Below are 26,418 nucleotides of genomic sequence, written 5' to 3' on the forward strand. Positions count from 1 at the left end.
TGGACAACAGCAAGCTCAGCTTTACGAAAGGAAAGATTTGTTCAGCTTGTTAGCAGCCCTCCAGTAATAATGCATCCACAGCTTTCCAAGGTAGTCAGTGTGAGTGCTTCATTACAGCGTTCTACAGATTGCTCCTCCTGACGTCTGACCTGTTGCAGTGAGAGCTTGTCAGTTCCTTTTGGGTAAACACCGACACGGGGGGCAAAGGGCTTGCTTGCTTCTCCAGACTCTTACATGCTTGGAGTCTTACTACGTTCCTCTCCTGTATCATTTTTTCCTTTAGAATAAATGAAATAAATTTGCTCCAGCTTTCTTCAAAGGCTTTTTTTTTTTTTCCCCCTGATCTTTCTTTGGGCTCATCTTCCTATACTGTGTCACTGAGAACTTAACATAAAATTTCAGCTGTGGTTTTATTGATGCTGAAGTGGAGTGGGAGAGGCAGTACATGTCTTGCAAGCTTTATTCCTGTCTGTACATCTCAGCATGATGTTTGTCTTTTTCACAACAACCTGATGTTGTTGACTTATGTTCAGCTTGAATACACTGTTTCCCCCACATCCTTTTGTGAAGAGCTGTTACCTAACCAGTTCTTCCTCCTTGTGCATTTATGTAAATGATTGCTCCTTCCTATGTTGTACTTGTGCCTATTGAATTTCATCTCGTTTTCTTCAGACCTTTTCTCCTTTGTATATGCTTGGAATTCTTTTAGTGTGTTTGAAGTCCATCCCAGCTTCATGCCTAGTTTGTCATCCATCTTTTTAGTTCAAACTTTTAACGCTGAGTCCAAGAAATGTGCTTGCAGAATTCCTTTTAATGCATAATTCCGAGAACCATTTCAAACTTGACTCAAATGTAGTTTTCCAGTCTGTTTTGCTCCTGTGCTGTGCAAGTCTTGTTAAGGCTACTATGAGAACATCTTGAGTGATGGTAAGAAAAGCTTACCTACAACCAGAGTGCTGTCCCTGCTGCTGCTCCCCTCCTCACTGCTACAGAAGGAAATCAGGCTGGTTGTCACCATTGGTTGATGACAAATTGATGTTCATTCTTCATCTTCTTTTTAACTTTCACATGCTAACACACAACTGTTTGTTCCTCTTTTTTTTCATTAGCTTGTTTGCACTCTTCAAAATCTTTTTATTTTAACGCTTTGGGAAGACTGGAGGGGAACATCATATTTTCCTACTCATCTGATTTCTCACCCATCTTCTTCAGGTTTTCAGATTGCTGATTGATTTCAGATGCCAGTTCAGATCTTCCAGTACCCTAAGATTATATTAAACATGCCCAGCCGATCTGAAGGCTTCTGCCTTATCTAAATTGTTTTCACACCTGGCTGAAACCTGACCTTTTAGTGGCTATTAGCTGTGCTAGTCTCCAACTTGCAACTGATTTGTAGAATAAAGGCTGATGAAGAAAATAGGAAGGCACCGTGCATTTCAGATGGCTCTGTATCATCTCTGTGTAGCTCCTTCTTACCATTGAGTGGTGAAGCACCATTTTAATTAACATCTTGTTATTGTTTGTAGAGTAGAGTGTTAGCAGAGTGGGCTGCTAATGCAGGAGTTTAGCAAGGCTAAAACTGATTTGTTACTATTAGGCTTCCATTCATTTCTAGCTATCCTGAGGAGCTAATAGTCGTGTTCATGTTTGGTCTAAGCTCATGGGCACCAGCATCTCATGCAAATTGATACAAGGTGCTCATTTTATTCCCACCCTCAGTTAAGAAGCATAGCCCAGACTTTGGAGGCACAGCAGGTGTCAGTACCAGCAAAGCCAAACTTAGAAATACAGAGTGCTCCAAGTCCCTCTGCACACGGGTTGTTCTCCTTTCTTAGCACAATGCCTGTGCAATTCTGGCCTGTGTTGTGCTCTCCAACAGTTGAAACAAAGATTTCTCATAGGCAGAGACTAATGCTGCCATAAATCTACCTATGGCTCTGCGTTAATACAGACGGTGCAGTAGGTTTACAAAATAGGTATCTGTAATTTTCTGTGGAGCAATGTAGCTGTAATGATACAACACCAGAAGGCTGCCTGAAAAAACAACGTCTTGAAATGTTTTGAAGAGTGGGAGAATGACTTGTGCTTGTTTAATGGTTCCTGTTAAAAGAAAAACACAGTAGAAATTACTGCAAAAGCAGCAAGAGTTCAGTGTTTTTAGGAAGAATTGGCAGTGACTATCATTTTTAGCTTGCCTTGTGCTTTCTTTTAGAAGAAATTCTTGTGACCTTTTCTGACAAGCTCTAACACTTCCATTGTTCGCTGCAGGCCTTTGAAATGTGGCAGAGATAGCCCTGGGCCCAGGGAGGTGCGTTTTGCTAGTTCAGTTCCCATTTAACAAAGTTAAAAGCTTTGAAAATTGCTATTTCTCATCTGTGGTTTGAGTTGCTTAATTCTGGCAAGCTGCCCAAACCCCTGAACCTTCCCATCGTGGCCGAGTGCCAGGGACTGTGAACCGGCAGCATCCTGGTGGCTCCACTGGCTCTCTCAGTGCACACTGCAGGGGAGCAGAGCACTGGGGAAAGGGAGGTGGGCACAGGGAGGCTGCCCATCTCCCAGGGGCAGAAAAATGAGGCCCTTTCCCTGCACGTAAGCTCTTAGCACTGTTACATTGCACATGAGTGCAGCAGAGAAAGCTCGGCATTTGCTTCTGCTTAATGCTATGGATTAAATACCTTTTCCCACTTTTGTTTTAACTGAAAATACTTTGTTCAGGACAAATATTATGTAACCTCAGGGAAGAGAAAGCTGCCGAGCCTCAACTCATCCTTCTATAAGATTTGAAGCTGAGGAGGAGCTCTCTTGGGCTGTGCTGACCATCAGGTGAAATGACTTGCACACCGGTAACCAAGCCCATTATGTTGTCTCAGATTAGTTTCTCCTTTACCAGCTCATTAACATAATCTTCTCCTTGCCCATAACGAATAAATTTTGGGGTTCTCAACCCGGTGAGTGAGCTACCTTCCCTTCCCATGTGGTGTTGCTGCTGTCTGTAAGGAGCATCCGAAACAGCAGCTGGTCATCAATTGGTCTTCAGCTTTGGATAAATTGTCTGTTCTGTTCGTAATGAATTCCCACCAGCAGACAGGCTGTGTGCTGTTGCCCAAGTGAGGAAATTGTCCAGTTGTTGGTGTGCTGTGGCTTGTGGTTCTGAAGGTTTATAGTTCAGTTCCTGAACACTTGCTTTTCTTTCATCCTTTTAATCACCAGCAATAAAAACTGAACCAAAACAAAACCCTAATGTTAAAGATTACGCTAAGAAAATTCATTGCTAGGCAAAGTAGAAGCTGAAAGAGGGTTACCAGATAATTAGAAAAATTACAAAATACGTAGCAGGTATGAATTGCCAGATTGAAGGTAATCTGTTATTGCAGTGTCTCCTATTTTTGTGTGCTCCATGACTATGGTTTGTACACAGGAACAGATTTCAACTGTATGGCTGCTTTTCACGACTTTCAACTGGCCCACCTCCACGGTCAGTGCCTGGACCAAAATGTCCAGACCAGAAGAGGCAGCTGTCAGTGGGGCTGCCACATAGTTCTCTGTGCAGATTGGAAGGGGTCTGAAGAAGAACAGCTGCTTCATTGTGCAGGTGTTGCTTGTCTGGGGTGCTATGGATGTGTACGCCAGGTTCTTGCTTGGTAGCATCTTTCAGTTCTTACGACAGCTGATTCACTTTACTGGCTCAGGCAAATGATTTAATTCAGGCGGCTTCCATATTTGTAAAATACCAATTGTGAGCCTCTGTTATGTCAATAAATTCGTTTACTCATTGTGCAGTGCTGTGATACTGTATGATGGCTATCCTGCTGGAGATCACAGGGAAGCTGGAATTGTGTTTTTGATGCAGGATTTGTATCATACTTCTTAAATGAAGCTTAGTGCCATGCACTGTAAGCGAACGATACGAACTAATGAGCAACAACTTTTGACCTTGAGCAATGGTGGGTAGGGATCGTGTGAGAAGAAATGACAGTGATGATTAGAATCAAAAATGCCATCATGATGTTTGTTTGTGGGGTTGGACAAGTAAAAAGTTATGTTGATCAAACTAACCCAAGCATGAGGGACAGGCTGGGACCAGAAGTGATGGCATGTTGAAGGATAGACATTATTTGTATGATTCAGCCATGAACAGCGTAAACTGTGCTGGTTTAGAAGGGAGAATGACAAACTGTAGGGAGCTGGAGCTGTAGAGGAGAGCGAATGCAGTAGTGGCGGCTCAGGCTGCTGTGCTTTGTGGTGACGTGCAGTGCCTTCACTGGTTCTCCTATGGGGTAAACACAATATAATACAGCTTTTGGCTGAATCGTCCTCCTCCAGCTAAAAATATTGCTGTCTGCAGAGCTATAGTTGTTCCATATCCTGGCATTTTAGGTAACATGCCCTTTTTGCTGCATTCCTCTTCTTGTCCCAAGTTGAATTTGGAAAAGCTCTTTCCAGCCTCACAGCCACCAAAATATGCAAGAGACAGCTGAAACCCTTAGGGTGAACTAGTTCCACCTTCCAGGTAAACAGCAGACTTAAGGCTTGTCCCAAGGATTTAACCTTCCTTCCTACCTGGCAAAACTTGCAAAAGGTTTTAAAAGCTTTTAAGATGAAAGTTTATATTTTGTTGTATATCCGCAATAGCTTTGGGCACAATCAGAAGAATGAGGAAGGCATAGCTTTGGGTGAGGACTGATGGATAACAGAACTAAGATTTCTTTCTGGGAAACATGAATGCACCGTCCTCACCAGAGGAAAAGAGCAGTGCTGCTTGAATTCTGGTGTGTCCTCATAATGTTATGGTGAATTGCCACTTAGAAAGCAAGTAGCTAGACAAAGAGTAACTAAATGAAGAACGCTTCAGGAGAGCTGGGTCATGAGGATGCTTTTCCATCTTTGGAATGAAACAGAAAGCAATTTTACTCTGTGCAGACTTCCACCTTCTATTTCTGTCCTGTTACGGGGTAAAAACTGGCTTAAACAAATAAAACCCACAAAAACTGGTATAAACAATACTGAGAGCGCACTGGATTTGCACAGACTTTTCCAATAGCATGAACTCTATTAAAGGAGCCATGTCCAGTTTTAGAATACTCCTGGGCTTGGCAATTCCTGTGGGTAGAGCTCCATGTTGTCTGAAAACTAAAATTCTAAATTATCACCCTGATGATGATGATGATGATGCGTGATGAATGATCTGCTTGACTGACACGTACTGGATCGACTTTGGTCTGTGACATTTTTCAGACGGTGTTCCAGTTCAGCTGAGTTTCTGAACCTCTTTCTGCATCTGGCTGTGTGTCCTGCCTATCTGTGGGTTCCGTTCATTTACCTTATCTTGCATTTTAATGGTTTCACAACATTCTGTGAGCTGGTTGGCACCGCAGCTTTGATAGGGATGAGGGAAAATCCCTTTTGCTTTCCTCAGTCAAATAAGTCAGGGACTGTTGCCTGCACTTGCTCCTCGAGGAACACAACTTGTTTGCTGGCTGTTTGCAGGTCTTCCTCGCGCTGACTTTTAGCCCTATCTCAATATTGGCCTCCCTCCTCCAGCAGGTAATTACTTTTCCTCTGTAGGGAGCAGTGTACATTAATACAAAATGCAAACCACACGAGCCTTCCACCCAGATTCCCACAGCTCCTACATCCTTTTCCCTTGCTCCTCTCCATGGCTGCTCTTGGCCCTTTCTCTTGCAGTGCTGGCTCTGTGGCCATACATTCTTGTCACCAGTTCCCACTGTAGGTTTCTTGCAACCAGCAATGCATCTGATGCTGCAGCAAAACAGTTATTTAAATAGTTGGAAATGTCGAAATGCAGCCTAATATCTAAAGCTGTGGATCCTCTTGTTTATGGTCTGGTGGGATAGTCTCCCAAGGGCAAAAGCGCATGCGATATGCAACATATTAATTAAGCTACCAGAGCATGTAAAAGGAGAACAAATATAGAGACTTCAGGGCTTCTGTTTACAATGAAACTTGAGGGGATGAAGCTGGGGCCGGCTGCTCAGGCAGATCCACCCACACGGGGCTGCAGTCTGCTCTGCACCCGCCATGCCATTAACCCCCAGCTGGAGGGTGACCGCTGCTGAGCAGGGATCTGGGCCTCTCCCATGGGTGCTCCTGCTTTGTTAGTGGTGTCTCCAAACGAGTTCTCAGGGGCTTTGGGTTTGAACTTAAAAAACCAAGCTGGGACTGCTGGAAGTTCAGAACAGTGGTGTAGTCAGCACTTAAAAGAACTGTGCAAGGAAACGCGATCTGAGTTGTTAGTTTGTTTGATCGGTTCCTGCCATTCTGAAAGACAAGGACTAGAAATGGGTGTTTGGTGGTGTTTGTATTTGTTCTGAACTTCAAACTAATCTGTACTACCTGCAAGTATTGAAAGACAATATTTTCCACCATGATTTCACCAAAAGGTAAAACCCTAAAACTAAATTTTCTTAACCCTTCTAAAGCAGTCTTCGATGCTCGTGTGGTTTTGCCATTGTTCACCCATGTGTCTTGGGCTGAAAGCTTTTATCATAGATTAAATAACAAAAGCTTTCACTCAGGTGCTGAATGAGAGCATACTATTATCATAATATTAACTTCACCTTTATCTGAAGAACTCGCAGTGCTAAATCTGGAGAGAAAGCAGGATATAATTTCTGCTTTATCAGCTAGAGAAAGGGAAACTAAATTGCATTGTGCGCACGCTGAAATCTCGCACCTTCTGAATAAAGCACTTTTAGAAAATCTGAAGTCAATGGAAGCACAACTTTGGGGAAAAAAGAAAAAGGTTCAACTTCAAATTTTCAAGGGATTGTAGTCTGGATTTAATAAATAGATAATTTTAAAATAAATTGTTAAATTCAGCAGAATGTATTGATTTAACAGCTTCGTATGTCCTTTTGTAAAGCCTGGTTTTCAGTTTTAGATGTGTAATTAAGACGTTTGAATGGTGAGGGTGCCTAAGGCCATTGCAGAGTTAACTAAAAAGCGTTCAGATGGAGACGTGAACAGTTTGTGTTTCTGTGGAGAGCTTCAGCAACAAGTATGAGGACTTTATAGCTGACAGTGGACTTTACAGCAGTGCCGTGTGCTTTGACAGGAGTAGCTCCTCACTTACAAAGTGAAGTTCTCCCGGATGTATTATTCCCACGTGTATAATTTCAATACCAAGTCTGTTTCAAGTAACGCGTTACCTTAGATTTAGGAGCGATGACTTTTCTTTTTCTGCTCAAGTTTGGAGGAAGACCCTCATTCTGCGTCGCTGAATCTGAATCTGGAGTAACTGTCTGGAGGGTCCTAAGCGTATTTGTTACTCTGGTTTAAGTCTGAGGCATGGAGAAGGTTTATGAGGGATTGCTGCTGCTTATTTTTTTCCTAGGTTGTGTATCCCCATTAAGATGTTAATTCAGTGTAACAAGAGATGTTTGTCTCGTCATGGCATTTGTGCACGCTGGTTTGAATCACTGACAGGACTGACAAAGCACTTTCTGACTGAGCTGTACTCAGACGTGTGTTCTGGTATTTAAAATCACAGTAAAGCACACATTTTGCTCTTTCTGAAGGAGCTGGCGGTGCGTCTATCTGATGGTGGAGTAGCAGTGTTTATAAAACAACTTTCCAGGGCTGACTGTCAAAGAAAATGAAAAATGGCTTTCCTGATTCTGTAAATTCTCTTCCCCAGAAGCAGTGAAACCATAAATCAGTGTTCCTGGCAGCTAATTGCTGAGCACTGACATGCTTCAGTCAAGTGGGGGCATCATTGGTCTTTCACAACTAGGCAATATGGCTAGAATTGCTCTATTTTATAAAATATCGCTCTATTTTAACACTAATTTGGGGACTCTCTAGCTATAAGGTATGCAAGTTTGTGCTTTTAATTGTATTCTTTTCAAAAAATAAGGGGTTCAGACTTTCCTCTCTGATCCAGACTTTGGATTTGTCAGGCAAATAATTCTGTTCATTTACATCTCAGAAGTTTTGCAAGTGATGGTATTTTTGTAGGGAAACGAGGACATGTTTCTTGAAAGCACCGGCTGCAAATACTGAACTCTCTGCTGAATTCTGTGGTGAATGCTAAAGCCTTGAAATAAAATTGTTTTTATATTCTATTCCATTGTATTTCTTCAAAATACTTTTCGGGGGGAACTATTAACCTATTAGCTGATGGTCCTTTTAAAAACCACCTCTGATACGATGCAATCAGAGCTTCCAACCCACACATCTGTGAGGCGAAGCTGCATGGTGGTGCCTGGGAGTGGTGGCTGCAGCCCCGGGGCTGTAAATCCTTGGTTGGAGCCCCACAGCCTAGCAGGATGTGGCAGACTGGACCCTGTGCTCCCACAGCTCAGGATCCCATCACGATCCGGTATCCTTCGGAGCCGAGGGCAGTGGTGCAGGATAACAACTTTCAGTTTGTGTGTTTTGCAAGTTGCATTTACTGTAAACTGACAGCTGTGTGGGACATCACCTCACGTCAAAGTTAGGCCAATTAATGTTAATTCTCATCTTCCATTAAATTAAATTCTTTTCTCTTTTTTTTTCTTTTTATTTTTTTTCCAGCCGAGCCCAATACCAAGTCCCGTCCTGGGGAGGAAGCCAAATGCAAGTCAGTCCCTGCTCGTGTGGTGCAAAGAAGTTACAAAAAACTACAGGGGAGTGAAAATCACCAACTTTACAACATCGTGGAGAAACGGGCTCTCCTTCTGTGCAATACTGCATCACTTTAGACCAGATCTCATGTAAGTTGTGTGCTTTCTGCCTGCATAAGCTGACTCTCACAGAAATATACAACATAGAACTTTGCACAAAAAGCAAATCTCCGTTCATTTCAGGTGCAGATCTGTTTTGCCCTTTCCTTTTTAAAAGAGAAGTCGTCCTTTCTAAGAAGGCAGGTTGAGGAAAGCTCCAACTTGCCGACCTCTCTGCTCTCCCCTGTTGCCCAAACAACTGTTTCTCCCCTCGACGTGATTTGTTTTTTCTTCTCCCTAATCTTACACAAAGAACTGACTTCAAGATGATTATGAAAATTGTGCTAGTGTTGAAATGAGATGAGAGAAATAAGCCTGTAGCTCTTTGTACTCTGACAAGGAGAGATTACCTCCTGGTAAATTTGGTTGTCAAGGCCAGCCTTCAGCCCCTGCCTTAACTTCTTTTTGAGATGGAAAGCTCCAGGCAATGAAACATGTCATCGGGGCTTGTTTGTTTATTTATTTATTTATCCCTTTAATTTTCCACGCTATTAGTTTTGTTGATTGAATTGCTGTGAAATTGCTAGTTACTGTATGATATTATTGCATGTCAAATTTTTTAGATTCGGTTTGTTTTCAAAACTGCTGCTTTTATCAAATACTGTACATACCCACTGTGCCATTTTCCCCCTCAGTGACTACAAGTCCCTGAATCCTCAAGATATTAAAGAGAACAACAAAAAGGTAAGAACTGCCAGGAAGAAAAAAAAAAAAAAAAAAAGCAGACGTAGCTTCAATTTTGGCTTCGCTGCAGGTTTTTATTAATTTTGGAAAAGTGAGGTTGTTTTGTAAGGTCAGAACTGCAGCTCACAGAAGGTATTCAGCCTCCTGTGGCTCAAATCGGATGCATTATTGACTCCAGTTTGCTATGGTCTTTAACATTCACCACAAGTGCAAGGCTGGCATTAGGCTTTAATATTTCTGCGGCCTACATTAACTGCAAAAAGATTTTGTGAGCATTTCTCCTATTTTTTTCCAATCACACACATAATTAAAAAAGAAAAAAAAAGAAATGGAACTGTTCCCAGATTGTGCTATGTGAGACTCCTAGTTCTTTGAATAGGGCTCCATGTACCAGTCACAGGCAGTGTTGCTGTTGTGGTGAACTTTGCGTTTTTAAAGCTGGAATTTTACACCTATCTTGAAACTGTACAGCTGAGAGAGGTGACAGATGCAGAACGTGTGCTTTTCTGCAGCAGGGAAAGTTTAGGTGGGGAAGTGCTGGGACAACACTTGACAAACAAACCCAGCTGTTTGCAGCATTGTGCACCATATTCCTCCATGGTGCAGAGATGGGAAATATTTATCTGAAAGAAGCAACAACTTATTTGGGGAACCACCAGGAGGCCTTTATTTCCACTCCTAGTTTTAGATACGTTGCAAACTTTGGGATTTTCACATGCCTGAGTTTGGCCCTAAGGACATGGAGAAATGATAATTTTCACATGAGTCACTGATAATAAAATGGTTCCTGAAGATTGCCTGATAATTGTTTTTAAGTGCTTTTCTTCTCTGTGCTGTGACTTCTGCCCTGCTTTAAACATGCTGGCTTACGCAGGGAGGAAGGTTTGATAGATTTTGAGTAAATTAATGCAGTTCGATGCTCTATAGAAAGTATAACTAAAGAATTTTAGATTGTAGATATGTGGAATTTCTGGAAGTGCTTTGCTGAAGTTCATTTGTATTTAGGGTAATTACATTTTACTGTATCTGAATGCTTACCCATTATCCAGAACGTTACATGTTAAAACAGTGGTTAAGTGTTACGGATAACGAAATATCCCCGAACTGCTCTTATCTAATGAGTGATTTGCCCGATGATATCCTCTCCATAATAACAGGGGGTCTTGTGATGACCTGAGTGGATTACCCGGGACATCACAGCGTTGTCTGCGACCGTGTGGTTTTGTACTTCAAGTTTTGTTGGTTGTACGGGCTAATTAAGCTGGATTATAACAAAAGGAAAGAGTAGATTGTTAATTAAAAACGTTAGCAGTGCGATCAGTCATCTTTTCTTTATGAAACTGTGATGGCGAACGGGGAACTTTGTAGCCCGTCTCTCTAGCAGGATCTCGTTCCAGTCCTGAAGGAGCTGTGATTGTTGTTATTGTGCAGTTTTTCCTTTCATCACTCCGCAGCCCTCTGCCTGACAGCTACATTGAGTATCTCGGTTGCTTCCTGCAGATTTATTTCCTGGTCTCACACAGTTCTGCCCGATAACCCCACGTGCCCTCGGTGGGAGTGAACGCAGCGCTGCCAACAATGGCTGCCTGTAAATTCCATGCAGATATGGAGCACGTGTGACAGCGATTCCTCCTCACCAATTAAAATAACATCTGTGGGTGAATAGGACAGTTTTCTTTGTCTGAAGCATCTCCTTTTTTCCTCTCCTAAAGGAGGAAAGGAGCTAAGAGGTGGCTGTGACTTTAAATTAAATGTTAATCTGTAGGACTGTATGTTGCAAACGTGTGTGACCTGTTTTTTTTTTTGTTGTTTTTTGTTTTTTTTTAAAAAGACAGAGAGAGGAAATCTTAAGAAAGAATTTACGTAGTGTAATTGCTGTGCATAGTAACGTGTTGTTTCCAAAAAGTCCATCACTGGGGTTTTTTTATAATGCACACAAGTCATTTGCCAAAGTGGTGCTGCCAGCAATGCTGAATCAAAAAGGGCATTTACCTGTGACATCTGATCCGGGCTGGATGTCAGTGCGTTATGTAATTGGGAAGTGGCTGGAACTGCCTGGGTGCTCCTGCTGATGGATCGCGACTGACGGCTGTCAGTCTGTGTGCAGGAAATTAAAAAACACTTCATCAAGAAGCACTAAAGAGGTTCAGTGTCCTGACTATTCCAGTATGTATAACTACCTCAAAAAAAAAAAAGCCAACGCGTTTTTGGTGCATTGTGCTCATTGCAATTTCTGATTTCAGGAACAGAAGAGAAACCAGGGCTACCTGTGAGAAAATTAAATTGCTGTACAGTGAGTGATAGGTTCTCAGCTGGTTGAGGTGCTACTTAAATCTCTTATGTGCCTAACTATACCCATAGAACCTTCCCAATTACATTATCCAACTTTTAAAATTTATTTTATTTGACTATTTCCATTTGATCCTTAGTAAATCACAGTGAATAGTTCATCACACTTATAACACACTGCTAGTGTGGTCCCTTCTCAAGGGCAGGAATGTTTCACGTTGCTCATAATGTGTTGTGCACTTGGAAAATGCAAGCTGTTGAATGACACAAGGCTGAGACTTAATGGGGCTGAAAGGATGGGACATGAAGTACAGTCCTAATAATGAACTCCTGCTTTTAATTACTTCATCTTGAAGTAGCTTCATCAGTAGTACTTCATCATGAAGAAGATTCTTTCAGTTGAATGGTTGCTGTTTGGAAATGTTGATATATATTCTGAATATTCAGTTGGCACATCCAGTTTCAGGATGCCTTTGATGGTATTTTTTCCAGTTTTTGACCATTTCCCATGCGATTTCTCAATGCATTTGTACTTGAGTGATCACCTTCACAAAAGGTACCATTTCATAAGGAGAAAATGATTTCAGAACATACATTTCAACAGAGGAAGGCAGAGTTACAGGGTTAGTGCTGAGTTAAAAGTGGCATTGTCTCCTCACCTTTAGGCTGGCAGCCATATTTTTTAACAGGTGCTCATGATCACATCCACAGTTTGATTCCACAAAATGGTAAGCACACGTTTAATGGTGTGTGGGAGTTGCTCGTTGGCCTCAGTAGGATCAGGCAGGATCGTGGCTAAACACGCGTGTAAACATTTGCAAAATCAGGGCTTAGGTATGCCTCTGTTTAATGAAGTGTAATTTGACTTGGAAAATGCTTTCTCATGCTCTGTTGATGCCACGTTACAAGCTAGTTACCAACCAGTTAGAAACACCAGGCATTTGTCAACACACTGGAAAGTCAAGAAGCTCCCAGGTTCCTCGCAGAGGAGGAGAAGCCATCACACCCAGCCATGGACATGTGCAGCGTCTGATTGCTATTTATAGTGGCTGTGAAGCATTTGCATGCCCATCTAGATACTTAGTGCTCTTCAAAAGCAGCTGAGCAAGAATGTGCGTTGTCCAGACTGGCAACGAGAGGGATGGGAAAGAGGCGTCTGGCATTGTGGAGTTTGTGTTAACCCCAAGTGTCCCGGAAGAACCGAGCTGCCTGTAGGTGTGATTTGCAGCTCCGCCAATGGGAGCAGTCCTTTCCAGTTACATCTTCACCACTTCAAGCAGGTGATTTTTCTAGCAGGTCTGAAACACTGTTCCCTCCTACACTTTGCAGACCCTTGGAAATATGCCTGGGATTTGGTTTTACAAGCACATAAATAACAAGTTTTAACGAGTATGAAAGAGTTCGGGTCAAGTTACATCTATGGGCTCTTGATGCTGTGGACTGCTAACCCAAGCCTAGGTCCTTTCATTCCTGAAATGCTGACTCCCACTGTCCTCAGTGAGGGGCAGCAGGCTATTAATGGCACTCCATCAGCTCTGACCCACTTAGTGAGTCAAGCAGCAAACCCTGGTGCTGCATCCATTCTGCAGGCTGGCATGGATGTCTTGCTCCGCTTCCCAAAGCAGCCTGCTATGAGTGAGTGTCCATCCATCCTTCCTGTGCCCTTAGGCTGCCCACCTACAGACCCAGCCTTTTCCTGTTCTTCTGCTCTGTCTGGAGCTTCCTACCAGCAAATACTATGTCTTTGTTTTGTCCTGTGCTCCTTCTGTATCTAGGCATAGCTCCTCTCTTACAAATGGCATGGCCGTCTCTCATAGTCAGCCTTCCCATAAAATGATTCCTTACCAAAGATCAGCAGAGAACATTGGCTGCCATGAAAGGGACTGCTCTGAAAACCAAGACAATATGAAATTGCAGTTAATTTCCCTCCTCTTTCTTTTCTCCAGCCTTCCAAAACTAGGTAAATAAAGGAGATTGTGTGTAACGAGAACAGAGCTGAAGTCAGTGGCATGCATTACTGTTTCCTTGCAAAAGGACAGGTTCCCTTCTGTGTCTTAAATGTAGGATCTTTTTTGTTAGAAACACTGTTGGTAGGGTAGGTGGAGCTGGGCTTTGCTAACAGGAGACCTTCTGCAGCCTGTAGATGCAGCAGTGAGTTCCAGGGTTAATCCAGGGTAGTAATAATTAATTGTAAATTGAGAAACGGCTTTAACTCTTCAAAACTAGAAAAACCTGATGCACCAAGCCCACTCAGAACAGAAAGAACACAATGTGGCCTCACAAACTAGAAGGCTTTCATTCTTCAGCTTCTACAGAGTAAAGTAAAGCATGAATGAAATATGCTCTTTTTTATAAATTTATACCAAATTTACAACAGAAGTTTTAAAATGCATTTGTTTGCTGGATGGTTGTGATTCATGTCCTGTATCACTTAATCTGTGACCGTGTTCTTTTGGGCTATCTGCACATACATTGTTTTTCATCAACACAAATCGCAGCAATTACACGACCAATAGAAGGGAGAAGGTTGATCACCAGTGATAAAACCCAAGATGGATTAGTGTCATGTTTCTTCTATCTTTGCTCCTTATCTTAAAAAGCCATCCTTTGTTGCTTTTTTTCTGTTCCATCTTTCACACTTTTTTCCATTTGCTTGTTTTCTGCTGCTGGAATGGGAACCAGTGAAGGTGCCATGGGAGACTTTCCTAACTCAAATACAAGGAGTTCTACACTGCAGTTTCATGAACGTCTTTATAGTAACAAAAGTGGCATGAATTTGAGTAATAAGATTTATTGTAGTATAGAAGCATGCTAGGAGTATTCAGAACTGTGCTGTTTGGATGTCTTTGTGAGTCGTATCCCCTTGATCTGCATTACCATGAAGATACCCCAGGAGATATCTAGAATCCATCAGGAAAAGTTGATGAGTTCAGATGGGGCCGTGCAATGAAAAATAGTAAATACCAGCCCACTGCAATAAACCAGAAGAGTAAGTGGTAATAGAGGCGAGTCCATACTGTACCTGTAACACTGTAGCATGTTTGTTTGCTTGAAATGTTATGACAGGTAAGAAAGCGCTGTATTCTAATCTCTGTTTTGCCTCTTTTTAAAGGCGTACGATGGGTTTGCCAGCTTAGGAATATCACGACTGCTGGAGCCCTCCGACATGGTTCTGTTGGCAATCCCCGACAAGCTGACTGTTATGACCTATCTCTATCAAATACGGGCGCATTTCTGCGGCCAGGAATTGAACGTGGTTCAGATAGAGGAGAACAGCAGTAAAAGCACATATAAAGTGGGTAACTACGAAACCGACACCAACAGCTCCGTGGACCAGGAGAAGTTCTACGCAGAACTGAGCGACCTGAAGCGGCAGCCTGAGCTGCAGGCGCCGGACGGCGGCCTGGCGGACTTTGCCTCTCAGGATGACTCCGTGTTTGTGAACGACAGTGGGGTCGGGGAATCCGAAAGCGAGCATCAGACTCCCGATGACCACTTAAGCCCAAGCACAGCTTCCCCTTCCTCCCGCAGGGCTCGAAGTGACACGGACCCGCAAAAGTCCCAGCAGAGCTCTGGAAGGACTTCTGCCTCTGAAGAAGTTGGGAAGTGCAGCAGTACGGATACAGCACAAGCACAGCCCGTGGGAAGGAAGAAATTGCTGAAAGCTGACACTTTAGACTTAAGTGACTTGGCACATGTCAGTGATCAAAACGAGGATGCATCTCCCACAATTGCTTGTGAAGATAACGACAAAAAAAGACACCAGAGTTCAGACAGCACCGTTGGCTTCTCAGAGCAGAAAAAGCTGGGGCATATGGGATCCCCAGAGAGCATGAGAGAAGATCCTGGATCACATGGCATGAAGCAGAGTTTATCTCCTACTTCTAACCTTGGATACTTTTATAATAAGGATGTGGATTTTGCAAAGAAAACGTGTGCTTCTCCGAGGCAAGCTGAATCTGATTCTGACAGCGATGCCAGAATGACTTCAAATCATGCAGATCCATCTGCAAAGGCAGCCCAGGTAAGAGACTGCAACTTTCTGTGTGCCTGTGAGTCAGCATGGGGATTCTGTTTGAGTCGTTCCTCGGTGGGAAGGTGGGTGGTACACACTGCCATAGTTGGGCAGTGGGTATTTTGACAAGTAGGTGATGCTGAAAAAGCCATTCAGTGAAAAATGTATTTACAGGACTTGTCCTGTCTACTCAGTGGCAATGCCTTTCTTTGAAACATTGCATGCTATAGCATAAATTCAAAAAAAAAAAAAGACTTATCCGTTCATTGAGCCATATTCAAAAAATGTCAGTTTTTAATGACTTGAAATATCCAAACATATTTCCAAATCTTATCTGAGAAACCACACGGCCTTGTGAACATAGCCTGTGATGGTGAGGTAGAAACTCCAGAATATTAAATTATGCTGTTCACTGAATGGCCTCAGGCGTGTTTCTTAACCACAATATCATTTTCCTTTCTATAAAGATAAAAAGTGTATGCCCACCTACCTTGCAGATTTATTGTGAGGATGAAAGTTGAATATTATACAAACACTAAGCATTATCAGTAAATAGTATCAATCACAAAAATATGTAAAAAATGTTATCAGCCCTGTTTACAAAAACCCCAATTTTACCCCATGAAGAACTTTCTTTAGTTTTAGCTTGGTTTGGCTTTGTACCATTAGTTGTGATAAGAGAAGAATACAGCCAGTCTCTTGGCATTGTAGATTGCTTCAAACGTTTTTACATTTTTTCCCAAGCAAGCACCATGAGGATTCGTTTTATTGCAAGAGAAGCAGCCCACAGATGGGTGATAATGGCCAAATACTACTTGCACAGCCAGCTAATTTCTTTCCTTTAATCAGTGGAGCCCGGTGACATCTGCTTTCTTCAACCTTGAGTACCAGATGAGAAAGGAATGATGTGACCCCACATGGAACACAGTGTCGTGCAGCGGGGAGGGGTGGGATCTGCTACGAGATTTTCACGTGCAAGGTTGTAGGACAAGATGGCTTTAGAGACTTTTCCCTGTTACTTGTCCTGTGTGTATCTGCACACCGTAATGAAATCTCACATGCCTCAGTCTTAAACCTGAATGCTCGCTCGTTGTTGCTTAGTCTCGACTGTTTCAATTTCCACGTGGTGGAGGAGGAGCACAACCTGCAATGTCTCTTCCAACTCCAGCCCATGTAAAGAAATATATTTCCCAGAATCTTCACTATTTAGCTTGACTAAGAAGTCGGCACTTGGGAGTTTGGAAGCGTGGGAGCTCACTTTGCCCATGCAGAAGTCCTCCTTCCATTGCTTCTGCTCTGCAGGGTCATCAGTCACATGCATGAAGAAGGGGCTTTCTTTAAATATGAGGTAGGAACAGATATTTTTGCAGGCTGTTTTCTCTTGTACCCAGCCTCTCTGTGTTCAGTTTAAGTTAGAAATGAACGACACCCGTATAAGTAGCCAACGAAGCATTATATTTGCATACATATTAAAGTAAATAAGTAAACACTAGCACATTTAACATGGTTACCTTCCATGAAACCAATTATTTTTTTTCCACAGTTGCAGCTTAAAGGCGTTAAATGTTGATAGAAATTAAGTTTTAAGGGGAAGGGAGAGAAATCTATTTACATTATAAAGACCTGTGAGTTTTGTTTTAATTTTACGTTTTGATTATCGTTACTTTTCATTTCTGTAGAGTGCTGTGTCACCTCATGAAGCTATAATCCATGTGACTCCTGATCTTTGTTATATAGGAAGGCTCCTGGCTACTAACTACTGTGTAAATGTTAAGTACCCTGAGGCTACCCTGCTGTTAATTATATTTCTTTATTTTTAAGCAACGAATGTTGTCAAGACAGGAAGAACTTAAAGAACGAGCAAGAGTTCTGCTTGAGCAAGCAAGAAGAGATGCAGCTTTAAAGGCAGGGAATAAGCAGCTAACCAATACGATCATCCCAGCCCGCAGTAAGCAGCTGAATGATGTAAGAAACATTGCCCAGTGTGGCAGTTTACATAGTTAAAATTTCCTGTGCGCGTTGATGTTTTTGTGGGAAACACGTTTGCAGAACTCAGCTTTCTTTTCGGCACCGTGTCCCGGTGCTCTGGTTAGCCGTGTGCCCTCCGTGCACCTTAAAAGCCTGTTTATCCTGCTGCTGCAGCAGGCAGACTGATGCCTTACACTGCACTGGAGGCAGAGGTCTGGGAGCACCTTCTTTGATTGGCACTGCAGCTTCGAATAGGGCAAAAAACAAAAGTTACTTGTTAAATGATAGTGGAGTAATTTATGCTATTTCTGATTGCCTCTCTTTTTTCACTTAATGTAAATGCGTTTCCCGAGCCTGTGATGTCAACTGCTTGCTGCTTCATAAGTGTTACCGCAGTGAATGAGCTGCTTGTGACAGTCTTGTAAAAGAGTTGATGGGACAATTCCTTTTTATCACGAAAGTTGATTATGCTGGTGAGGTGGGAAAGTGGAGCTGGGGAATGAGCTCCAGTGTGGAAGCAGCTATGGTTGCATCTCCGTTGGCCTCAGTGGTGACCTGGAAGGATGCGTACTCTCTGGAGATGAAAGCCAATTAATTTTTATGCAAACCTTAGCAATGTGGGTTTTGTGATTCTAACTATTGTGTTTTAGAGACTGTACTGGCAACTAAGAATGCAAATGTAACTGAAAAATAATGATACAGAGAAAGGCTGGAGTTTTTACTGCTTTGCATCTTTGAGAGGCTAGTCCTGAGGGACAGATTCAGCTTTTTATATAAATGGGATCTCGCAATCAGAAAATGAAGACAGTGATTTACATGTCTTATTTCACTCTCAGCTATCTTGGGTCCATGCTGGACATTTTTTTTCACATCAATAATTCCCCTGCAAACTGCAAATATTTCTCTTTTTTTTTTTTTTCCTTCAAAATGTATTCATGTATGCATACGGATCTTACTTGTCTAATGATAGTATAATGATACGTAAAAATTGTCACAATTGTTTCGTGTTTGACTGTTTTCCTAAACAAGTCTAGCTTAGTATAAATCTCATACTGAATTTATTTCCTTTTCTTTTTTTATGTGAACAGTTTTTCATATACTAAATATAGAGGAGGGATGCTATCAGCAACGACTCAAGCAGAATTAACTGTAGTAAAAGCTGCCCAACATTTTCTTCTTGCTTTCCAAGTTTTTATAACTCGGTTAGTATTTAATTGTTTGAGCTGAAATTTTCCATGACAGCTCTCTGCCTCAGGGTAAATTTTTGGTTTTTTTTTTTTTTAACTTCAAAAAAAAAAAAAAAAGCTACCTATTGAGCCGCTGCTCTGAATTAGGTTAGGTGGAGCATTGCTTTATCCATGTGAAAAATGGCTTATGGGAAAAAGGTTCCATTCCTTTGAAAAGTCTGTTCAGAACAATTGAAGTTGGGTTAATAGCACGAGATCATTAGAGAGCCTTGAAAATCCAGGGAAGTTTGTGTCAGTTGAAATTATCTGTATGGACACAGCACAGCCTGAATGCCTTTTACTGTTGCTCTCCTTGTGACCAGGGTCCATTCTGATGCAGATCGTAGTATTGGAAAGCAAAACTTTCTCTCTTAAGCTCAAAGTCCTCCTGCTGATGAAATCCAAATGGGAAGAAATGGAGCTACTGCACTGGCATGCAGAGGAGAGATGCCCCAGTAGATGGGCAAGGAGGTAGACAGCAGTGCGAACACAGACAGAAGTGAAGACTGTGTCTAGGCTGTGAAAGCCAGCTGAATGATGAGAGACAGGGACAAACCTTTCAGGACTAATCAGCCTTGTGCAATTCAGGCATCTGGATTAGCCGTAGGACCTTACTTCATTTGTTAGAGAAGCTGCAAAAGAAATTAGATGGAAGCCTATAGAGGAGAGAAAGGCTGTCTCTTCAGGCTGCCCTGTAGAGTCAGAATCTCTTGCTGACTTTGGGCTGGGGATGTGCCTCAAACTCAACATGTTCAAGTTGGCAGAGTCCTCAATTTCGTGTTTCCAAACCAAGATTATCAGGGACTGACTTCGGAAAGTTGTGAATGCAGCTAGCTGTAGCCAAGCCAAGGAGAACCAGTATGAGGTGTGCAGATAAAGACCATATGGAGTAAGAACCAGTGTGCAAGGATTTACAGCTAATGTAAATTCCATGTACTCTGATTTTTGGCTTCTTGACTTAGAAAGCTCAGTGTTCTCTTAATGCATCCCACTGGGAAAGATGCATTTGAAAGGGATTGTAATAAACGGATATTGGTATAATATTAATATCTGATACATTGTATAAATGTGACATGTTATACATGTCCATAGATGTATATGTTCTAGATGAGGGTGTATGTATGCATCAACATGTATAGATCATAAGATACTTTTTTTTCTTGAACTTATTTGATGCTGTTTACTACAGGCCATTACTTACATGCTTCTTGGAAAATAGCAGAGACTACTCAGTATTTTGGGGTCATTGAGGTTAATGATAAGAACCTTCACTCAAGTGTCTCTTTCTTAGTACACTTCAGCAGAGTTGTGAGGGTCAGTGGGCAACCTGTGTGCAGTAACATGCAGTGTGTTACCACATGGCAGTTCTGGTGATGAGAACAGATGTCTTGTTGCAGGAGTTGGTTTGGACTAATTTGGGGGATAATTTTGAGCGGGTTTCAAGAGAAAATGGATTGAAACAGGAAAACCTAATTTTAAATAAAAAAGCTTTAGATTCCAGGGGCAGTACTTTCAAACATTGCTCTTCAAGTCTGCAGTTGCATCTTTTCTTGGTACCTTCATTTAAAGAGCTTTTGGCAGCCTGGCCTTTGGAAATCAGGTGCCCCGGCTAAGCTGCAGTCACTGGTTACTTTTGAACATCTTGTCTCTTGGGCGTTGCTGTACTGCTTTACATTTGCAATACGAGAACTATGAATTGCTGTTTTCTAAGTAAACAAATGAGAACAATATACGGTGCGTGGGGTTGTGTTCCTGCTTGAGGTAAACCAGAGGGACAAAACTTTCCAAGTCATAAATATAGCCTTCCTGGTATGCGCCCACCTGACGTGTGGTAGAAGTCTTGGTCTTCTCATGTTTGTGCTCCAGGGTTAGGCCCATATCAGTGTTCTAATGGGCTTTACTTTTTTTTCCTTTTAGCTCAGACATCAGTGACATTTTTGGAGCAGAAGTTTAAGGTGTTGAATTTGCTCATATACCTGTCAACTCACTCCCATTTTCCTCAGAATCACATACTGTCCCACTCTGCTCTGTGCTGTTGTGGCCTCACCTCAAGCTCTGTATGCAGTTTTGAGCATCATGAAACAGAAGAGAAAGACTGTCCCTTCAGGCTGCCCTGTAGAGTCAAAATCTCTTGCTGAGTTTGCAATGTCGGGGATGTACCTCAAACTCAGCATGTTCAAGTTGGCAGAGTTCTTAATTCCTGATTTCCAAATCAAGATTATCAGGGACTGATTTCTGGATGTTGTGAATGCCTATGGCTCTCAACCATAGGGTTTGGGCTTGGGTGGTGCTGGTGCTGTGTGGAGCGTGGGGCTGGGGTCGGTGATCCTTGTGGGTCCCTTCCAAATGCTGATATTATGTGACTGATGTATTCTGTGATTTCTCATTGTATCCCAAGCTGTATTCTCTTCCCCTTCTTTCCGTGCTCCCTCTCTCACTATTTCAGCTGTCTCTCCTGTCCATTTCAGCTGCCTTTCCTCTGCTTTTTACCTTTTCTTTCTTAATTCCTGCTTTCCTTAATCTTCCTTACCTTAGACATATTCCCTCAGTGCCTTCTGCCCCATAATCTCCCATCCTATCTTTAGTCCACTTGACTTAGTCCCTTTGTTCTCAGCTGTCTTCCTCTATTTGTAGATATCAGCCCCTTTTCTCCCATTTTTTTCACTCCTTGTAGTGTGGAAGAAGTTTTTCCACTGTTAGATCTGCTCCCTTAGTGCTTCTCAGGAACTCATGAATCAGCAAAATGTATGTGATGCAGCCTGTGTAGAAGCTGCCTGCCTGTAAACTGGTAGACAGATATTTGAAGTTGAAGAAAAGACTACGTTGGTCAGAAATTGCTTGAAAGCATGTTCATGTGTTGGGAGGATCATAGGTACGTCCTTAAAATTGATGCAGCCTTTTGGAGACTGAAAGAGTGAACTGAAGAGCTGTATGAGCAGACTAACAGACTTACTGATCCCCTTACGGATGCCATTTCTCTGGTAGAACTACAAACAGCCCAGCCTCTCTTCTAGCTTTCTTGATGTAGATGTGCATGCGGTGACTCTTTTAGAGATGTTTTTGTCGTTTCCAATCTTGTATAACAGCTGTAGTCACTTAGCTTTTAACCAGGAGAGCATTTTTATTAGCTTACTCACTTGTATTTAACTCCTCTCTTCTCATGATGACTTACAGAGTGCTGGGGTGTACATAACTAATCCCACCAGATGCTCTAAAGCACAGACTTGTGGTGATGGTTGCTAACAGCAAGGGCTTGCTTGGGATGAGATGCTGGAAAGGTGAGGAGGCTGGAGCTGGTCTGTGGTACCTTCCCGGTGAATTGGCAGCCAGAGGGGACCAAGACAAATGGGATGTACTAGGAGATGTAGAGCTTAGAGGTCTTTGCAGCGGGGAGTCCTCACTTCCAGAATGTGGAGTGGAATGCATGGAGGCTGAATCTCAGCACAGCTGCACCGTCAGCAAATATCTGTGAAGGCCAGTGGCAAAATGTTTGTCTTCTGCTCCTTTAATGACTGGTCCACGTAAAGAATGGAAATGTACTGCAGCTGTCGTTTACTCTGTAAACTCAAATGGCTATGATTGTGGAGTCAGTATGATTACAGAGAATGGAATTAGGAGTTAAGAAATTCACAGGCAACTTTAATTAACCTTCTTTGTGTATATGCATTATGATGCAGTCTTTAATTATGTGATCGCATACTGTTTTCCCCAAAGCATTTGTGTCTCATTTAGCTCAGAGGATTGAGGTGATGGAGCAGGCAGTTTGTCCAGAGGACCTCTGTCCCTTTGGTAGGAAGATGTACAGCAAGCAAAGCGGGGATTGCAAGGAGCAAGAGGATGAGGTCACGGCTTGAGTTAAATGTAAGATTGCCCTTGCCTCAGAGTTCCTCAGTGCTGCTGAGTGTTCTGAACCACACTTCCTCCAAGCAGTCATTAATTGTGCATCCTTCCTTTTTGGATGGCCATTTGAGGTGAAGGTTTAATTTGCAGATGTATTGAGCTTCCATGTCTGTCGGGGAAATCAATTGGAGCTGTGCTTTAGACTTACAAAGGGCTGCATAAAGCTTAGTATGCTGAGAAAAGCAGGTAATAGGCTTCCCAGAGTATGCACTCAGTGTTAGATCCTGTTAGCTGTGTCTCTCCGTCTCAGTTCCCAGCCAAAGAAGAGGGTAATAACACTACCACAGGGTGCTGGGAGAGGAGAATGCCATTAATATTTTTAAGGCACTTAAATACCATAATTATGAGCACTGTAGAAAAGCGCTTGAAGAAATTAACAGTTCTGACTATTAAGCAAGATTTGAATATTGTATAGTAAAGAATGGTGTGACTTATTGATGGGCCTGTGTGTGGAACAGTGAAAGTAAACCAATATTGGACACTGGTGGGTAGAGCTCAGCTCTAGGCTGAAGATGGGTGAGATCGGGAACAGCAAAAGGTCGTGCCACAGCAAGGCTCTGCCCTCAAAGGGGTGAAAATTAAGATTATGCCAATCAGTCCTCCTTCTGACATCCCTGAAATGATGTGTTGAAGCCTTTTAACTGGTATTTGCCAGGCAGTCAGCTTTAGCAGAGGATGTCGTATAGCATGGCATTCGTGTGAGATGGAGCTCATCTGGGGGAGGTTGTGGTTGTCTTGAAGACACTGACCAGCAGTCACTCCTGAAGTTATTGTGATTTTGCACAAGCCAAGGATTTCTTCTTAGTGAATTTAGGTGTAGGACTGGGCCCTTCATATGGTCTTGGCAAAGATTTTGAGTTCTTAGAGTCTAGTATTTGTTCTGGGACATAGGAATGATACCCACAGGGAGTTCCTCTATCTTTTGCCTCCCATGAAAATAACAATTCTTTCTTTACAGTGGCATTGTAAGAGATTCTATTTGTAAAATAAGTATTTAAAACCGTATGAATGCTAATAACAAGAGGTTTTTTTCAGAGAGCAGTTCTGACACTGCTGTTATGCTCACATCAACTATTGCTAGCCTGCTTTCTGCAGAGAAAGATGTGGTTCTACTTACCTCTACTACCATTATTTTATACTTATTCAATTTGAATGACAACTATTACCATTATTTCATACTTATTCAATTTGAATGACGGCTATCATTGCCTACATATATATATATAGATATATATGTATGAAGATATATAGATATATAGATATATAGATATATAGATACATATATAAAAAGATTTGAAGGAGCAGTGAGGTCTGCATTCAGCTTTTGTAGTAGAATATGGAGATGTGAAGCTGTTACCTGCAACCACGCAGGCACTGTCTGTGTACAGAGGGCAGCAGGAAGGGATTCTGCCATGAGATTGTTTCTTTCTGCTCAGAGTATTGCTTTTTGTTACTCGCCTCCTCAAAGGACTTGTTGTGGCTGTATCTAATTCGTGTTTAATAAGCTCTTTCTACTTCAGGTGTCAATCTGTTTTGCCCATTACTTTTCATTTTCATAAATATTTGAGTGCAAAATGATAGCAGTTTCTGCATCCACAGTGGCTGAGTGGAAAGGGAAGTCTTTTTAGAAGAGGTCCAGAAACCAGCAAAACCTGAAATGAGATGGTTTTGTATATTCTTTAATTGTGATTGCATACATTTGCACAGATACAGGATATTCCAGCTGCAATAAAATGAAAGTAAGGGATTCTTTTCCTGAGTAAGTGCTCAGAAAAAAAAAACACCAAAAAAACCTTTATTAAGCAGCTTGATTTATTGATCATGTCCTGCAAAAATACTCTGAGCAAATGAACCGCTAACTGTCCTTCTCTACTGTGTGACCACGAGGTAAACTGTAGTCAGTACTAGCAGAAATGGCACAGAATGCAAGTTCAGAGCACACAGTGAACAAGGATGTTTTAATGTGAAAGATGCCTTAAAAACAAGTTAGCACTGCAAGTATTCTTTCTTCCAAATATTTTAATGGGTTCTTGAAAATGACTTTAATACATTATTCAGTAATTTGTATTTATACCTGAAATCAAATTCCCTGCTTCTGTTGCATTAGGAAAGCCATCTAGATCATCAGTGGAATTGTTTGCAGTCTCCCTAGCTAGAAAGTAAATGGCTTTAATTGAGGTGATAGTATTAATTCATGTAAAAGAACACGACCCAAGTTATTCCTGTTTTGGTTTTGAAGGAGAGAGGGAGAAGTTTGTCTTTATTAATTAAACATCTAACCGAAACGTATTGAGGTGTAGGACTTTGCAGATGGCAACCTTGGTCCTTTAATAATAATTGGAAAATATCGATTGAAAGAAGACTAGCCTGTCATGCTGATAATTGTGACCAGATTTAGATACGATCACTAGATCTTCCTGAGATTGCAAAGAAGCAGTTACCATCTAATTGGTAAAAAGATTGAACATTATTTTGGTAATTCCAAAGCTTTGGTAACTTATTCCCCGTTGTTCATTTATATGTCTGGTACGTATACCACTATAAAGTGGTTAAATATGGTTTAAGCTGATAAGACTATGTTATATAGTATTTACATTTCATGAGCATCCCAAGTTTTATAGCTGTTTTAACAATATACTTCTCTTTAAATGCAGGTTAGATCTGCTGGCTGAACGCTTCAAAACCACAACTGAACTGATAGTTATTCTGTATAATGGCACGCTAAGGCTGAGATAGCCTGATGGCAAGAACAATCCGAGGGGTTTTAGTTACCACTGCTCGTGACGTGAAAACTGAAAATACTCTGTGACTTTCCAGGAGGTTTCTGTGTCTTTTGACTTTGCATTTGGCCTGTTTAAGCTCTTCCTGACTATGAAGCTGTAGTATTTCAAGAAATAGTACTGGGACACCCCCCTGACGTAGCTGAGAAAATAAATCAATTAGTGCAAGTGAAAGCAGTTCTAAGAGGAATTAGTATGCATTGTTGTTTTTATAGCGGGAGGGATTTCATGAATGGAGTGTAACCTCTGATAATGCGAGGCAGATGTTACGCAGTTGGAGTTTTAGTTATGAAGGCTTGAGATTGTCAGCTGGATTTTATTGGTGTTATTTCCATAACTCACATCTGCTTATGCCAGTTAAGCACCAAATACGAGCGCGCAGTTGTTGATTCCGTGTGTGTAATTTCAAGGTGCTGTGTGCTCTGCAGCCACAGCGCTAACTTGCACGCTCACACAAAATTTCCCAGCTGAGCTTTCAGATATCTGAACAGCACGAGTTCAAAACCTCGAAGCATTTTCTCTCCATTTATAACTACTAGCCCCCCAAAAAGAAGGTCTCGAAGTTTCAGGGGCCCTCCGTTGTGTGTGAGGTGAGCCCCAGCTTCCTCTGCATCTCGAATGCTCTTTTCATACCCCGCTAATAACCGTGGCCGCTCTCTGCGTGGATGTTCAGTGCACGCTGTTGTGAATCCCAGGATGATATCGCCATCACTTAGAGCTGTATTTTGCATCGCCTATTCTCTTACTGCTCAGCATGCACAAGGGTAGAGTTAAAATCTTTATTCAGTTCATTTAAAAATGTTTCTTTTGTTCTCCTTATCATGTTCTGGCTT

General features: G+C 42.0%; 1 protein-coding gene across 16 annotated transcripts in view; it reads left to right on the top strand.

Moving 5' to 3' along the window:
• The window catches only part of EHBP1 (EH domain binding protein 1), a 196,896-nt gene that overhangs the window by 116,573 nt on the left and 53,905 nt on the right, over positions 1–26,418 (top strand). For all 16 annotated transcript variants that reach the window (XR_008210268.1, XM_052698968.1, XM_052698987.1 and 13 more), the window contains 4 exons: positions 8,536–8,714; positions 9,359–9,407; positions 14,809–15,720; positions 17,533–17,676. Coding sequence is in view for 15 of the 16 variants with exons in the window: in XM_052698968.1 (XP_052554928.1) it covers positions 8,536–8,714; positions 9,359–9,407; positions 14,809–15,720; positions 17,533–17,676 (1,284 nt within the window). In the remaining variant the exon portion in view is untranslated. The remainder of the gene's footprint in view (positions 1–8,535; positions 8,715–9,358; positions 9,408–14,808; positions 15,721–17,532; positions 17,677–26,418) is intronic.

Source organism: Tympanuchus pallidicinctus, unplaced genomic scaffold, assembly GCF_026119805.1.
Source record: "Tympanuchus pallidicinctus isolate F22 unplaced genomic scaffold, pur_lepc_1.0 scaffold1, whole genome shotgun sequence".
Classification (NCBI taxonomy): domain Eukaryota; kingdom Metazoa; phylum Chordata; class Aves; order Galliformes; family Phasianidae; genus Tympanuchus; species Tympanuchus pallidicinctus.